This window comes from Hydractinia symbiolongicarpus, chromosome 12, assembly GCF_029227915.1.
Source record: "Hydractinia symbiolongicarpus strain clone_291-10 chromosome 12, HSymV2.1, whole genome shotgun sequence".
Classification (NCBI taxonomy): Eukaryota; Metazoa; Cnidaria; class Hydrozoa; order Anthoathecata; family Hydractiniidae; genus Hydractinia; species Hydractinia symbiolongicarpus.
The window spans coordinates 24584391-24601693 of record NC_079886.1 but is presented as its reverse complement, the minus strand read 5'-3'; the positions used below and the strand labels follow the sequence as shown (position 1 = coordinate 24601693).

The window sequence follows — 17303 nt, the reverse complement described above, 5'->3', positions numbered from 1 at the left end:
GCAATAGCGAAGATGTTTAAATTTCATTCTATCCATTTTCATATTGTTTTTTAGCCCATTTATAAACAGAATGTAGATCTTCTTGTAGCTCTGGGATATTACCGTTATTGAAGTTTTCTTTTATGAGTCTAATGTCGTCAGAAAAAGATGATAAAATAGAGTGATTTAATTTTTCGTCAATGTCTTGAATCATTATTAAAAAGAGAAGTGGTGGAAGACTGAGTCTTGCGATGCTCCAGAAATTAGTTCAATTTTAAATGATAGATAACTATTAACCGTGACTCTTGCAAACGTTCAGTGAGAAATTATTATAACCAATCAAGAATTTTTCCATTGACTCCGTTTTTTTTAGTTTATAGAGTAAAATTGTGTAATCGACTTTGTCAAAAGCCTTGATAAAGTCAAGGTAGATGACATCCCCTGCTTTTTTCACTTTCTATGTGCGGGTCAATCTTTTCGGTGTGCACAAGTAGCTAACTAAAGCAAGATCTACCTATCCTGAATCCATGTTGGGATTTGTTATATACCTGATTGGCTTTGAGATGCATTTGCAATAACCTTCTCAATTGCTAAGAATATGAGAACAACTGGCTGGTAATTTTCTGATGCACTTGTCTGGAGATCCGCTTTGAAAAAAGGGAGAATATGGCTTGTTATAAGTATCTTCGGTGTGAAAGCTTTATCAAAGTTCGATTCAAAAAAGATACTTTGTAGTTCTTTAAGAAAATTTCAGGCAAACCATTTGGTCCAACAACAGATTTGGATGATATTGCGTTGATTTTTTCAATGAAGTCCCCTTCAGAGAAATTAAAGTCTTCTATTAATGAGTGTACTTTTAACTGATAGTGATCACAAAAACTGTAGTCTGCTTTCGGTGGGGTAAACACTGACCTGTATTGGTTTTAAAGAATATTTGCTATTTCATGACAGTCTGATGCGAGATTATTGCTTGTCAGATCTTATAAGGGGCTAAGTTTATGTTTTCGATACAAGTAGAAATATTTTAAATTTGGTTTGAATTATGCTGCGGTATTGATTTTATTCTTTTCACGCTCTCTGTGTTCTGAGTTTCAATTCAATATCGATAGGTTTCTGTCTACTCTTTTTGTTTTGAATTTTTTTTGTAAGTTTTCTACCTTTTCTCCTTTAGGGTAATAGCAATAACATGTAAAAATTGCCAAAGAAAAATTTTGTATTATTTATCTGGATTTGATTAATGCCAATTTATTGTCTACACTTTCCCAGTCAATTTTGTCGCTATGGAAGTTGTATCAATCGAATTCGCTTTTTAACTTCTTCTCTGATAAAGTGATCTAAGTTGAAAATTGAGTATGTGTTGATGGCTGCTAAAGGATCAAAAGTATTACTGCTACGATGTGTGGGTTTGTGAATAATTTGGTACCTACTTAGATGTGTGATAAAATCAGATAAAATGTTTATAAAAGTTGTTTGTCGCAGCTATTTTAAAGCCACCACATATGTATATGTCAAAAGTTGATTCATGATATCCTTCATATGGAATGGATAAGGGTCTTGTTTAAGGACATAGATCTTGGATTTTAAAGAGATGTGCAGCAAAGATGCAGCATTTTTGAATTTCGAGTTGTAAGTTTGATCTCTGGTGATATTGAAAATGCTTTGGAAACTTCGGTCCTTGCATTAGTATTTGCTGAGCTGGATGTCTTGATACCAGTGTTGGCGACCGATTAGGCATTGGTGGAAGTTTGTAGGGTTGACTGTTTCGTTGAAGTGTGTTGTGCATCTTTTTGTTTAGTATTATTATCATTTCCTGTTTAAAATCCTCCAGAATCTTGAGAAAATCCTTGGGTTCCTAATGTATGATGTCTTTGAATTTTCCTTTGTAAAGGTCTCCTCCTTTTCCCTTTTATGTGTGCAGAAGTAAAGGACTCGTTAAGGTATTATCAATGTTTAATCAAGAAGGTACACATTCTTGGGTGAAAATTTGCATATTTAAAACCTGCATTACAGCCTTTTGTGTCTTAGTTTCTATACTTCATTAATTTTTCCCTTATGTTGTTCATATCCATTGTCATTGTAGTTTTTGGGTTTAAGGTTGTCTGGTTTTCTCTTTGAAACTTATTTCCCCTAAAGTCGATTCTGCCAGCATATTCAATAGTACTGTGATTAGATTCTTGGTTATTAATCACATTTGATGGTAAAGGTAAAGCAGGTAGCCTTCTTTGCGTTTGGTTTGATAACTGCTTAACAAGACATTGACGCAGTTTTTTGAGGTTTCATCTTGTTTGAAATGGAATTGTCATCAACATTGTTTGGTGACCAATTGTGTACAATGTTAAAGATATCTGCACGACCTTGAAGAGAATATCTTACATAATATCGTTTTTGTCAGCAAGTTTTATGTTTTTAACAAGTTTTAGATAATATGGACGATAAACTTATTGTTCACAAGATCCACATTTTAGTAGTGGTTTATCATCAATTGTAGAAGTATGACACTCTGCAAATCAGATAAATATCAGGAAAAGAGTTCTTGATTTTTTGACACAATTTATCGATCAGGTATTCTTTGTTTGGATCAGTATACTTTTCTTTTGACAGAAATTCTAGTGTGGCAATGTCGTGTCTTTTTTGTATCTTTTTAAGGTTTTGATGTTTTGCTGAGTAAACTTTGATCCTTTTAGTGCAAGTTCCGCAATTGTTCTTTTCTAACTTTTGACTACTTTATCAACCCCTTCAGAAGTGTTTTATGCCTAAGAAGTCATTAGTTTTACTTCTGACGCAAGCTAGAAATAACTTAAGTAATAGTGGTAACTGAACTTGATGGCTGCACCCAATATACAGTCAAATAGTAATGTGCTTTGTATTGGAATACAGATAGATGGGTAGAATTAGAAGATATCCTCTTAAACAGCTAACTTAAGGGGCCGTACAGTGTACAGTTAATAAAATAAAGATATTTCAAATAGTATAGTTGGTCTTTTTAGTTCAAGATTGAAGACAGAATGTAGAACACAGGAATACAATGACGATGAAAAAGAAGAAAGCTACACACGTTTGTGCAGCTAAGTGTTGAAGCATCGATTGGTTGGTTTGTGATTGGTTGGTTACAAAGATTCTCAGACCAATTTGTCTTCGCATCTGGCTTTATTCCTTATGGCCTTTCGTTAACTACTTTAATTGGAGAAACTTTCGCGAGAGAACCTTTCGCGAAATCGCAATTTTTTTGGCCATTTTCGCGAAAATGTGCGGGTTTCTTCATTCGCGAAAGTTAATCTCGCGAAATTTTCCGAATTTCTTCATTCGCGAAAGTTTATCCAGTAAGCTATTTTATCATTTTTTACCAAAACACACAAAATACTTAGAAATCTTATTTCAAGAAAAAAAAATTATTACATTTTTTATAAAGTTTTTTCTAACTGAAAAATCCTTGTTCGCGAAAGTTTATCTCGCGAAAATGTGCGGCTTTCTTCATTGGCGAAAAATATCTCGCAATCTTTTCCAAATTTCTTCATTCGCGAACCCCTGGAGTTTAATTTTCAGTGGACGAAAAATATAAAAGATGCAACTTAAAAAGAGAACTTTCCCACCTTAAATAAAAATGCACAAAGACAAAGACATTACAATAGGTCAACTGAGAAACAAAGCTGGTACATTTTGTGACTAATAACAAATTGTTTTACGTGATGTATATACTTGAACTAATAGGTACAAATATTGATGTTACTGACAAATGAATTTTAGCACTCTGTAACTTCCTTCTGTAAAAATGCTTTGAGACTTCTGAGGCATTGTTCATAACATAATTCAAAATATGAATCATCATGATAATATGCATCAATCACTATTGGTTTCTCACAATCCTTTTCTGGATCATACTGCCGCAGCAACATTACTTTGCTCTTGCTTGAATCTGGTTTTATCCCTTCAACATCTTTAAGATTTTCTAAATCCATCACAAAAATCCATTTAAAATTTGTGAAATCAGACTTTCTAATTTTTCTTGCCTTATGTTTAAAGTTTACAATTCCATGTTTCTGTAAAGTGACAATAGTCCGATTGTCAGGTTGCTCTCCAGTATGGTATGATGCAGTTCCACAGCTATCAACTTGCCATTCCGAATGGTCTGCCCTGGATTTCACTAAATTGTGAAGAATACCTTCTGCCATTGTTGAACGGCATATATTACCCAAACAGACAAATAATACAGACTTGTCAGGTGATGTAGCCATAATTAGGAGGTAGCTAACGAAATTTAGTTTTACAATTAAAGGAAAGATGCGGCAGAACGCGTAACCTCATGCAATTAAAGAATTTCTGCTTCAATGTGGGTCCGTAAACATTGATATCTCGCCTTGATTGGTTCACTGTTCCTGGTTAAGTAGCAATAATAAAAATCTGAAAAATCGAGAAACAATCACAACATTCGAAAAAAATGGCTGCTTTAAATCATCATCATGATCAATCAGAGACATTAAAAGAAAAATCAGAAAGTTCGACCACAATAGAGGAATCCCAACAACAAGCTCCAAAAAAGGCATCTCAAATTACACCTGGAGAGTTAAGCAGACCAGCCAATATTCAAAGAATAACACAAAAGAAAAACCAAGTTAAAGCTTATCCAAGGCAAAAGAAGTTGGAAAAGCTAGCTGTATATTCTTCTTGTAAGGTGAGATATTTAAAATACTTTTAAAGTTCTTAATTTCACTAGCAAGTTTTCAGGAGAATGGTCGATAATAAGGTAATCTAAGCTTTGATTTTCTTTATGTCTGCGAACCAAAACAAATTATTGGGGAATGCTTTGCATTGCTGTCACAGGAAAAAATCATAGCTGAACATAAGGCCACCGTTGAAAATATGTTTGGTTAGTGTCATTTCTAATTATAAAAAAGTGAGTCGGTCTGTTGGTCGGTTGGATAAAAATTTTTCTCAATAAATTACAAAAATACTATATTTTGCAGCCATATTTTGTTTTAAATGTAGCTACGCCAGCTGTATTTTTAGCTTCTGTTTTAGGTTCAATTTTTGTCAGTCAATGTTGTTCCCATGGTTTTTGCTTGTATTGCGGTATAAATGCGAGCGGGAAAATATAGCACTGAGTAGCGCAGCGCAGTCCCCTATCGAAATAACATTCGGACGTAACAACCGTAATTCGGAGGACCGCTGAAAAGGTAAATGGTGGATTTTGTTGTGTGTTGAAGATTGTTTGTAGACTGTTTGGTTTATTATTTACAAATTTTCCTACTCCCCGACTCGACTCTCGCCTTTCAAAATGAGTTGGTCGGGTGACGCTAACCAATTATTTTTTTGAGGGTGGCCTAAACATAACAACATAAACTGCTGGACAAATAACCAAATATCAAATGTTGCAAGCATTGTTAACATGTGAATGGTTATCAGTTAAAAATGGCTAGCTACATGTATAAACCATGGTAAATGTACATAGGCTAGTTGATAAAGCCTGTGAAATCCACTTAGGCAAAAGGTCAATAAAAAAGTTGTTTTAGATGTTTTGCAGACGTCAGTAGTGCAGTGCAGATTAGAAAATTTGTGAAATTTGTTTATTATTTGTCTGTAATGTGTGGAGGTTGAAAGGCTTGTCAAAATAATGACACGATATATGTTCTTGATGAACACCTAAGGAGATATCAGGGATTAAAAATTTTGCTGACGTCAGCAATGACCCAGGGGAATTTGTACACATGTTGCCTTCATCGAATAGATCTTGACACACTGATTAAGAGAATGTATAGGATCATGTACTGTTGATTAGCGGTTGCAGAAATATTAGGGTTTGAAGGTTTTTTGATGACGTCGTCAACCCGTCCATTCCGAAACGGATTCAGGAACCCAGGTTTGCAAAAATTACCCATATTGGTTCTAGGTGGTTCTAGTTACCCATGCGGTAAAAATTCATTGACGTCACCACCTTGTTTCCATGTTATTTAGCCTAAAAAGTTTTAAGTGCACTGTAATGGCTTTCTTAATTTAATATAGGATATTGATGTTAAAGTAGTGTTATTGACATCGCGCCGTAACATCCTAAAATTTAAATTTAAGACATACTTTTTTGGGGAACTTGAAAGAAAATTTAGGCAACATCAAAGAAAAATAACGATATCCACTATGATCGTCACAAACACTCCGTATTATTATATAAGATGAGTTGCAGCTTGACCTAGTTGTTTTGATTTTGCATCTGTAAAACAATTCACATGCGTACTTATAATCACAGGCAAGAAATATAAAGAACAGGCCACAATGATAAAAGAAATCAAGTTAAAAACTTACCTTTTAAATAATTAAAATCTGAAATAGAGAAAATATTAGTTAAGAAAAACAAATTCCTGCTCCTTTTTGATCGTTTATTCATTAAATCTTGTAATTAAATAGTCAATTTTTTTCTACCAGTGGGTAGCCTTGAGGTAGATGACTGATGTGCGGATGAGATTAGTTATTTATTTAATATAATGCACAATATATATTAATTTTTTTTTAAAAAATCAAGGACTCAGGCAAAGGTTTGAAAAAAGATGGGATATTGTCATGAATGTAAAAGAGTGACACATTCACTTGATTGTCCGAACTTTGGTCTCACATGGTCCTTGTCTTTTCTAAGAAGTTTATAATTTTGTATTTCTAATTCTGCCTTGTGGTTGTAAGTTGGACGAAGGAAGAGAAATTTTTTAGATATTCACAATGTTCTTTAAATGTGGTATATATGAGGCTCTTGTTGGAGAACATGTAACCTGAATATCCAAATAAAAGAAGGTTCTGCAAGGAAATCTCTGTATGTTGAGTTTCTTAGTTTGACCCCTGGGTGTATTAGAGATGCCTTGGGAAGTTCTGTCCTTGTATTCATAATTGCTAAGCTTGATGAGCTGACTGGTTTGGCATTTGTTAAAGATCTTAGGTCTTTTCCAAACAAGCATAGATCTCATTTGGGAGATTGTAGCTATTTTGGGGAGATAAACTTTTTTGTTTAGCAACTAGTATGGCAAAACAGAAGGAGTTTTTTTCTTTTACAATTCAATTATAGCAAATTTCAACCCAATCGACTAAGCAAATTAATTTTTTACTTACTAGTTTTGTCTGTGTAAATGATATTTTTCTTTTTGTATGCGTCTACACTATTTGGTTTTACTCTTAAAACTCCATTCTGTGTTATTTTAGGACAACAATTAAGAGCTTGTGTTCATAAAATATTATCTCGATTTCAGAGTTATTCTCTTTTTTTGACATTTTTTGTATACATTTTTGGAAACAATCTCTAAATTTTGACACTAAAATTTCAAAAAAAGCAAAATGTGTTTTGAGGTCTTTTAAAATGGATACAATCTTCCAAATGATGGTAGACAACTTTTGTTTACGAAACAACAGGCACTTTCTGACAGAAAAAAAAATATGTATAGCAACTTTATTATATGATATTATATATAATATTTCTGAATAATTGTCCTAGTTTAGTACATTTTAATTTTATGTGCAGTATCTTTCAGCAAGCCTTGTAACTGTTTTATTAATGTTTTTAGTTTGATTCATTATGTACATGCAATGGATGGAAAAATCCAACACCTCAGAAGCGTGCAGATGCTCAAGTAAATATTCCTCTATCAACCAACTGTCGAAATTGTCAACACTCAATAGACAATCATGTTTCTCATTTGACTGATGAATCGGATGATGAAGTAAACTACTTATTGTCAATGGTTGTTGATGTCGAAAACCTCTTCATGTGTGTTCACAAAGAACCAGATGCCGATAATAAACAAGTTTATTTTTATTTGTTCAAACTTTTACGCAAGTGTATTTTACAGAACAGTAAACCATCCGTTGAAGGTCCATTAGGAAAACCTCCTTTTGAAAAGCCAAGCATAGAAAAAGTAAGTACAGTAAGGTGATAATTTAAAGTTGAAATAATGTTGGGTATCCAAATGCTGCTCTTATCTCAAATCATCAAGCTTTAGTTCTGCCTCAAAAAATCAAATTTGCCTTAGGTCATATAATGTGCAAGGAAAGGTGTGTTTCCAACTAATGTCCATAACTGATTTGCAAAATAATACACGGTGTTAGGTTGTGTGGAACGTTTAGAGATTTTAGATTCTAGTGAATTTCATGAACAATTCCATGAATTCCAAGGCAGGATTCCAACTTCAGTTGCTCAATAATTTGTTACAATGACACAAACACATGTTATTGTGCAAATTAAGCACTTTGATTTATTTGAGATTGATTTATTTGTCACAAGCTTACACATCTCTGCATAATTATTTAACCTGTCTATTTTTATGTGTATTTTTTATTCTTCTTTGAAGCTGAAATTAAGAAATTGGAAACCTTTTCATGCGCAATTTGGCTGAATTGCCTTTTTTTTCTTTCAGAGTGTAAAGAATTTTGTCCAACACAAATTTGGAACTCAATTGCAACCTGAATATCAAATAATGCACGAACTTGCTCGAATTTTTTTGCGCTGTTTAAACCATTGGAAATTAGAAACCCCTACAGCACGTAAAAAGAGAACACAGCAAGATGACATTTCAGCATATAAAGTAGACTATACAAGGTATTTGGCTGTGTCGTTTTTGTATGTAGGTTTGTGGGAGTAAAAAAGGAATTGGCCATAGAGGTACAACTTGTTTCAAGTAGTTTCACTTTCACTTAAAAAGCATACTTTCACCCTATTAGGTCAAAGACCATCTGTTTTGCGTGAGCGTACACCCTAACCTTTTTTGAGCGCGTTTTGTTAATTAATATGCTCAAACGGCGTGTTTTTTCTATTTTTGATCACCTTCCATTACACTCTTAAAAAATTAGTTACCTGTTTGTCAATTGTTCCAAAATAAATTTGCCAGTATTTTTTATTTGAATCATTTGTTATGTTACTTTTTCGTTGTTTATACACTCAGTGTCTAAGTAGTATTTAAAGTATTAAAAAAGGACATTTTTTACTCCCATTTTAAAAGAAAACAATTTAAAACTGTGGCCTTTTTTTAACACATTGCATTTTATATGAATAAATGTACTGCGCATTTTGTTTTTAAGGTTTTTAGGGAAAACAGATAATCAACTTTTTGACTACCTAACTGTTATTGGGGGACTTTAAATAGACAAAGGAGTGGTAATATATTTTTTGGCAGGGTTTGAATTTTCCAAACCACTTAAGCAATTTATTCTGCAGGTTTGCCAAATATAAGTAGCTAAATAAAATAAGCATTTGTAGTGAACGCTATAAGATTTGTCAATTATCGACATGTGTGATGTCATTTTTAATGCCAATGTAATTTTAAGTTTATTTTTGACCTGGAAGGAGTTGGTACTAAAATAATTGCATGAGCTTGACTAAGTAGTTCTACACGTATTGCTAATTAGCACGTTATGTCTCCTGCTTTCTATTAAAAAATTTTTTATTGTAGAAGCTAATTTTTCAAACAATATCTTTAATTTGGTGCTTTGTGACTTTAGGAAGTTTAGATGTCTTGCTGACATGTGCTATACGTTACCAAGATGTTATATATTATATATGTTACTATGTATAAATATATATAGTAACTTCTGTGTTTTTGTATTTATAGGTGGTTGTGTTACTGTCACGTACCATTGTTTTGTGACAGCTTGCAAAAATATGATGTCACAAGTATATTTGGTCAAGGTTTTTTAAAGTCTGTGTTTAGTTTAATGAAGCAACAGCTGTTAGATAAATTCTCTGCTGAAAAGGATAAGCTCCCGCCTGATACAAGAGCAAAAGTATTGTCTCACTTTCCACGGTAATCATTTTTACACTGTACTAATAACTCTCTTTCAGTCCTTGAAGTTCTTGACTTTTTGTCTATCTGTGTGTATTTTGTCTTTAAGCTAATTATAAAAGCAAAGAAAATGAAATACAATTACCTGAAATCATTAAATCGTCATTAAATTTTCATTTGCATGAATTAACAGATATACTGTATGTATTACCTGTGGTCTCAACAAATGAGATATTATTGTTATTATTAAACATATGTTTTTTGGCATCCATCAAAATACAAAGTGTTTCTTCCGCCTAGTTTAAATGATAGTAATGATAAAAATGAAATCTATAAAATCGCAGGAAATGCTTGTGGCGAACAAATAAAGTTGCTTTAGAGGGAATTAAGCTCAAATTGGAAACAAAATGCACAAGATAGACTAAGGGAACAATAAGGAAAAACAAGCACAATGAGAAAATAATACTATCAAATATAATTATCTTTAAATGCATAATAGGGACATTGTAACCAAAATAATCATTGTTTAGCTATTATTTTGCTTAAGGCACTATCATCCAAAAACAATATAACTTTTCTGATAAACTCTTTGTTTTTCGGTTTAATTCTCACTTTACAAAAAGGTGTATAGTGCGGTAGTAAGCTATCTCTGTTATGCTTTCTTTAAAATCTCTTTTGATGTAACATCATCACATACATTTTAGTTTCCTGTCTTTGTTCGAAGAAGAAATTTTCTCCCAGCAGTCAGTTATATGGACAGATGATTTTATCCCTCCACCACCATCGGTTCCAGACACTTCTTTTTCTACGACGCCAATCTCTTCAACAGAATCTTCAACCAGTGAAACTGGAAATACCTTTACTACTTGGAATAATATATCTGATACAAGGTATACTTCTCTATAAATTTAGTGCGTTTACTATGCCAGTGTATTTAGGCAGGTCTAGAATGATCATATCAATCTAAACTGAAATCTGGAGGTAACTAATTAGCGGACACCTGATTAGCGTACAATATCTTATTTACTGGTTTAAATCTGTCTAACAGGAGGACACTTAATTAGCTGTGTTAAAAAGTTTTTTCCTTTTTAAGGCTTGCTGGCACAAACAACACAGGTGCGAACCCTTTTATTTTATGATTCTTCTAGATGCGTACTATGTTTTTGGTGCAAATTTTCTTTCTTTTGCTTTTAATTAGATGTGAACTTGAAACGCCGTCATTTATCAACTGATACTGCTGTTGAAGCACCGCCAGACAAGAAGAAATTCAAAATACTACCTACAGGTTGGTTTGAGCACGAATAAATTTTACTTACGCCATAGATAATCATAAATATTTAAAATGGCTAGCCCAAAAAATCACAAAACCTATAGTCAGTGGATCATTTTTACTGGGGGCCACTGAAACAAAAAATGATAATCCTTATACTGCCTCAGCTCAGTAAGATATTTTATAGCCTGTAAAAATCAAAAAAGGAAAAAAATTAAAAACAAAAATTAAAAGTGATATTCGTTAGATTTTGCCAAATACATTAGAGATGGAAGATTTTAAAGAAAGCAGACTTCCAATAGCATATCGTACATAATCTTTTTTTTTTTGCAGGAGATGTTGATATGGAAATCTTAGCACAAATAATGGAAACCATAACAGACCCTTCTAAAATGCTCGGACCGCAGGTATTCAATTTAATGGACTTTTCTAAAGCAGACACTGTTATACAGATGTCCACTTTATAGAGATCTTTCTCTAGCTGTTTGACCTGAAATTAGGTAATTCTTTCCGGGTGCTAGCGCCTGTTACATGGAAATGTTCAATTAGGAGCATGTGCTATATAAATGGGATTGAGATTAATTTAAAATGGCGACAAATATCACCCTCCAAATAACACCCTTAACCAGTGTTCATAATTAGGTGGAAATTGATATTTGTACTTCAACTCAAACGCTAACCAAACATGTGTTTGTATATTTCGTAGGGTGGTTTGTATCCTTCTCAGACTGCACGCGACGAATCAGCTCGTAGTGAGGAGAGGCGTGGATTAATCGAATTTCATGTTATTGGCAATTCACTTTCAAAGAAGCCATCGAGACAAACCACGATTTGGTTGATTGGTTTGCAAAATGTTTTCTCTTATCAGTTGCCTAGAATGCCGAAAGAATATATTACCAGACTTGTGTTTGATCCGTAAGTGAAAATGTCTTTTTTTAAGTTTTTAGTATTATTTCTGAACCTCAAAAGCGTCACATTTCAAATAAGCGAGCGCATTCAGTTCTGTAGTGTATATCTCGTTAATTTACCAGATAAAGTAAGGATACCGTATTCTCTCTATTTGACGGCCTGGGCGTTTAATTAATTTTTGAGATTTTAAAGTGGGCGTTAATTAGAGAGTGGGCGTTTATTAAAAGCCAATAAAACTTTCAAGTAATAGATTTTATTTCACTCAGTGCCGATTGAATTATCACACCTAATTTTTTATTTACGTCCAAATATTGTCTTTTTGATTTAAAAGTAAAATTCTAATGAACGCCCCCTTTACATAAAATATTGGATGGGCGTTAATTAGATAGAGGAGTTAAATAAATAGGGGTCGTTTAATACGGTTTTTGATGATTTAGGGTGGGCGTTTATTGAAGAGGGGCGTTAAATAGAGAGTGGGCGTTAATAGAGAGAATACGATAATGTGCTTTTAACCTTTGGACCAGGGGAAAAGATGTCCGTTTTTTAATATTACATACTTTTTGTCGTAGTAAGCATCGTACTTTGGTTTTAATTAAAGATGGCCGACCTATAGGTGGAATATGTTTCCGCATGTTTCCAACACAAAATTTTACAGAGATCGTGTTCTGTGCTGTTTCTTCGAACGAGCAAGTAAAGGTAAGTATCGTTTCCGGGTTATCCGCTTGCAATTTTTTTTTGTTTTTCCGGTCGGACCATTACTCCAACTATGGAATCAAATCAAGTTAATTCTCGTTTTGAAATTTAGTTACTTTAAATAAGATTCGTGGAAAATGCAAGAAGCTGTCATTTATTCTTGTCTCGCAGCATGCGTGGAACGTTCTCTTTATCTCGTTTGTGTGTAGAGAGCATTCTCATCTCTTCCAATTTTTTGTCTTCTCATTCAACAAGGGTTACGGTACACACATGATGAACCACTTGAAAGATTATCATACAAAACATGGCATCTTAAACTTTCTCACCTATGCTGATGAGTACGCGATTGGTTACTTTAAAAAACAGGTACAGATTAAGATTTTTTTTATTCTTATTTATGCACGTGGTATGCACGTGGTATGCACGTGGTATACACATGATCTCTTATGTTTGTATTGTCGATTATTATATTTTTTCACCAGGGATTTTCAAAAGATATAAAAATTCAGAAAAGCGATTATATCGGCTATATAAAAGATTACGAAGGCGCCACCTTGATGCATGTAAGTTTGTTGGTGTAATCCACGACAGACTTTCAGTTCTTTCGTAGCAAACTTCATTTGGACAAACATGCTTATTATTTTCAACTGTCGCTTTTTGACTTTGTTGATAAAGAATGGTTTCTCTTCTTTTTTTAGTGTCCATTAAACGAAAAAATACCATATCGAGATTTTTCTTTGGTTATCAAAAAACAGAAAGAGGTATTTTTATTTGCAATGAAGTTTGAAAGCCGAATACACGTAAAATGTGAAAGAACACCCTTTCTGAATTTCATGTTTTTTTTAAATTTTCTATTTTAATTTTTTTTTCAGCTAAATAGCGTGCCTGTCTTGATTTGCTGGTATTAATGTTACGGTCAAACGCTTTTTATTTTTTGAACTCGAAACGAGCCTCTGTTTCAAATAGAGGTCGGATATATACATCATGTAGCGGGTTATACTTATATACAGTATAATTTTAAAATTTCAAACTTTATTTAATTTTTAGCGAGGATTGTTATGTATTTTATTTTCTGTCAAATGTTTGTTGCAGCACACCAAGGGACATAATTTCGGGGAGTTTCCATTGCGTATTCCACTGTTTAACTTGTGGTTATCAATGTTTTCTCCTTTTGTTACAAAGATATAACTTTCTGTCTGTCACATGTGAAATATTTCGCTTTGTGTATTTTTAGATCGTGCGACAACTGATTAAAATGAAACAAGAACAGATACGACGTGTTCACCCTGGGTTAACGTGTTTTAAAGACGGTGTCCGAGAAATTCCCATTTCTAGTATTCCTGGTATTGGTAAGTTGTATTTTCAATTCTTCATTTCATGATTGTTAATTTTTGAATTTTTCCTCAAACCCTCCTTTCACATTTATAAATTTTTTGGGATAAGTAAAATATAAACATTCAGCCAATTGACTTTTGCGTATAATGAAATTGAAACAGTATATCAAAATATTCGTAGTCTGAAGAAAAGAATAATGTTGTTAAGTGGAATCAACCATGGGTTGTCTAGAAATATCCAAATTTCCTATTTAGTATTTTATAAACCAAACAAAACTACAACTTCAAAAACCATATGTATTTGAACAAATATGTCTATTTTTCACCGAAACTTAATTTTTTAACAAATATTTGAAATAAAATTACGGTGAACGTTTTCTCGTTAAAAAGCTTGAAGCTTTTCTTTAAAATTCTTTGTAATAACGAAATAAGTACATTCTTCAGTTTCAAGTACGAGTTTTTTAAAATCAAAGTGTAATTTTTGTTGTAGAAGAGACTGGATGGAAACAACTACAGAAAGGAAGGTAAGCCAGATTTTTTTTTTATGCTCATCATTAAAAAGATTTTAAAGGCCTTGTAGCAAAGTCAGGGTGCTATACACAAATACCTCATTTGCTAACATCTCCTCTATATTATGATACCATGTTTTTCCTATCTACATTTGAATACTATTCGTCTGTCCGAACTCTCTAATTGGTGCAAACGTTTCTTTTGCAAGCTTCTTCTCTAACAAAAACCTTATGGTTATTGGCATGTGATATGAGAACTTAGGGCGTACATAGGGGGCTCTGTTGTATTATTAACTTCGACAAACTGACGAATTTTTTGTCGAATTGAAAATCCGACATGATCATAAATGTCTGTTTGTTTGTTATTTTTAGTCATGATTTTGAACTGGAACCTAGTGCACATCAAGAGGCGCTCTCGAATGTTCTTACAGCTGTGCAGGTAAGTTAGACAAGAATGTTTATTTTGATATTTTGTAGCAATTGTCGAACGATAACAGAGATGAGAGGGTATTTTGGGTGTCATTTTTCAAAGTGTGAGGGTAATCTTGCCAACCCTATAGAATTAGGAAAAGACAAACGCTATGACTATAAAACTTTACATAGCACCTACTAACAAGATTAAAGAAGTGATCTGAAATCAAAAAGTTAATGCTGACGTCATTATTTTTGCTTACATCATTATTTTATCATTTTTATTTTTTATTTTATTTGCGTGTTTACTTAAGGGATTCATTTAAACTGTTTAGAATCATGCGAGTGCTTGGCCATTCTTAAAACCGGTTGGTCGAACGGAAGTTCCCGATTATTACGACATTATCAAATATCCAATGGGTAAAAACATCGAATACGCTTGACGTTGAACTTTTTATGGAAAAAAATGAAAACTAAATATATTTTTTAGATTTACAAACGATGGAAGATCGCTTAAAAAGTTGTTACTACTCGACAAAGAAGCTTTTTGTCGCTGACATGTCGCGTATATTTGCAAACTGTCGTACGTATAACGGACCGGACACGGAGTATTATCGATGTGCTGGCGTTGTAGAGCGATTTTTTCTCAGTAAATTAAAGGAATTTTATGCTGGACATGGAAAAGAGAAGAAAATTAAAGGTAAAATTTTAAATAACATTTTGTTCGTTTTTTATTTGTTTACATTTTACTATATTTCACTACATATGTCTTGCAGTTGAGAATATGACGTAATCAGCGACAATATGCTAAGAAAACCGACAACTTCGCTAAGAAAACCGACAACTTCGCTTTGGCATGTCTATAAGAAAATCGAATTACTAAATTCGTCGAGAATACAAAGAAGACATACGAAGACAAATATAGATAGACACGAAAAAGCAGTGTCACGAAACTGCGTTGCAGATAGCTATTTATAGAACATTGTGTAATTATCTACCACTTGTGTACTTCATATAAATTTAAATCATTCATACAAGACGTAGTGTTTTTTTATAAGAAATGCTGATGAAATGAAATGCTTTTTGAATTCAGCCTGAATGCTTCTTAAATTAAAGTGAGATTTTTTTGTATTTTATAAATTAAGACCCGCGTTTTGTACCCTTTAAATGATTTAGTAAGAGACAATCGTCCCAATATACTTGTACCATTTTCTCATTTTTTTTTTAATTTGCAATTGCAAGTATCGATTATCTCTGCCGTAAGTTAAACAACATTGTATTTCTGACGTCTTTTTTGAAGTTTGAACTTTTTGAAGAGAAAAGTGATTCTCAAAACGCTGTAAATAATACGTAAGGAAAATGGCACAGAGAGAGAGTGAGAGAGAACGTACGATAAGTTTGGAACTTGAGAAATAAAATAAAGTAGTAAGTAAGAACGGATTTGTCTTGTGTTACTCCAATAATTTCATATCAAGTGGACCTGTACTCTAAAACTGTGTGGTGTTTTCTTAATTCGTAAGTTATCACCCGCCTTATCTAGAGTTTCCCTAAATAGCTTTTGCCTGGATAATATCTATATTATGCAATGGCAATAAGTGAACAGATAAGTTGTAATATTTTTAAACTTTCGTCACACTTATTTTATAAATCATGCCAAAAGAAACCAATAAATAATTGGAGAGTGATCGTACATCTTTTTTTTTATGAATAAATTTCAATGAATAAGCATATACAAGCTGAAACTTCTTACTTTTAAGCGTAATATAAACATATTTTAAGACTGGATAAAAGAAATGCTTTCATTAAGAGTAATTTTTTCTTAAAAAAAATTTTACAAAAGAATACAAAAGTTATGAAAAATTAAGAACAACGATGCCTCTTTAAAACAAAATGTATAGGTTACTATATGATGAGTAAAAAACATGACAAATATTAATAAGAACATTAAATATTAATAAATCAATTCTTCCTGTTATTTTCATTTCAATTGCATTTCAAAAAGGGTGTGTAAATAATTTCGCATATTTTGACGATTTCGTTTCGCCCTTTCCGCCTTTCTCTCGTTTGTAGATCTTTGTGAAATAAATTCCATCCTTGTCCCTAGCATTTGTTGCCTGATGTCAAAACATCTAGCGCTTACTTGACAACCCTTGGGGACGAGGTTGAAATAGATTTTTCTGTTTGCTCACGCTTTATTGATGCTCTTTTTATGAATATGCTTTATGAAACAGTAAAAAATGCATCGTACCCATTCCCCGCATAAAAGACAATAAACCGTCCATGGGTCAATGAGTTTATATTCAACTCTATAAAAGATACAAAAACACAAATTCAAAAAATTAATCATAAGCCAGTTTGTTTTCTGTTGACAATACATTAAAACCTCCTTGTAGTGGAACTCTTTTAGCGGAAACCTCGCTACAGTTCTCAGATGAATGATCGTCAAGTGTCATGA

General features: G+C 32.9%; 2 protein-coding genes across 2 annotated transcripts; one reads left to right on the top strand and one right to left on the bottom strand.

Moving 5' to 3' along the window:
• Positions 1–3653: 3653 nt before the first annotated feature.
• Positions 3654–4315, bottom strand: LOC130621956 (low molecular weight phosphotyrosine protein phosphatase-like). The gene has a single exon (XM_057437340.1). It carries the CDS (start codon positions 4209–4211, stop codon positions 3720–3722), a length of 492 nt encoding a protein of 163 aa, XP_057293323.1. The 5' UTR covers positions 4212–4315; the 3' UTR covers positions 3654–3719.
• Positions 4316–4336: 21 nt separating this feature from the next.
• On the top strand, positions 4337–15885 carry LOC130621955 (histone acetyltransferase KAT2A-like). The gene is made up of 19 exons (XM_057437339.1): positions 4337–4648; positions 7512–7862; positions 8361–8542; positions 9552–9743; positions 10427–10612; positions 10816–10838; positions 10921–11007; positions 11326–11399; positions 11699–11907; positions 12471–12597; positions 12850–12960; positions 13077–13157; positions 13293–13355; positions 13829–13943; positions 14419–14452; positions 14810–14876; positions 15184–15268; positions 15339–15548; positions 15625–15885. Exons 1-19 carry the CDS (start codon positions 4415–4417, stop codon positions 15639–15641), a joined length of 2448 nt encoding a protein of 815 aa, XP_057293322.1. The 5' UTR covers positions 4337–4414; the 3' UTR covers positions 15642–15885.
• Positions 15886–17303: the final 1418 nt, after the last annotated feature.

Coding starts and splice junctions, on each gene's coding strand:
- LOC130621956 (XM_057437340.1), bottom strand. CDS start 4,211: ATGGCTACATCACCTGACAAGTCTGTATTATTTGTCTGTTTGGGTAAT.
- LOC130621955 (XM_057437339.1), top strand. CDS start 4,415: ATGGCTGCTTTAAATCATCATCATGATCAATCAGAGACATTAAAAGAA. Junction 11,008..11,325: donor ATTCAAAATACTACCTACAG/GTTGGTTTGAGC, acceptor TTTTTTTTGCAG/GAGATGTTGATATGGAAATC. Junction 14,453..14,809: donor AAACAACTACAGAAAGGAAG/GTAAGCCAGATT, acceptor TGTTATTTTTAG/TCATGATTTTGAACTGGAAC.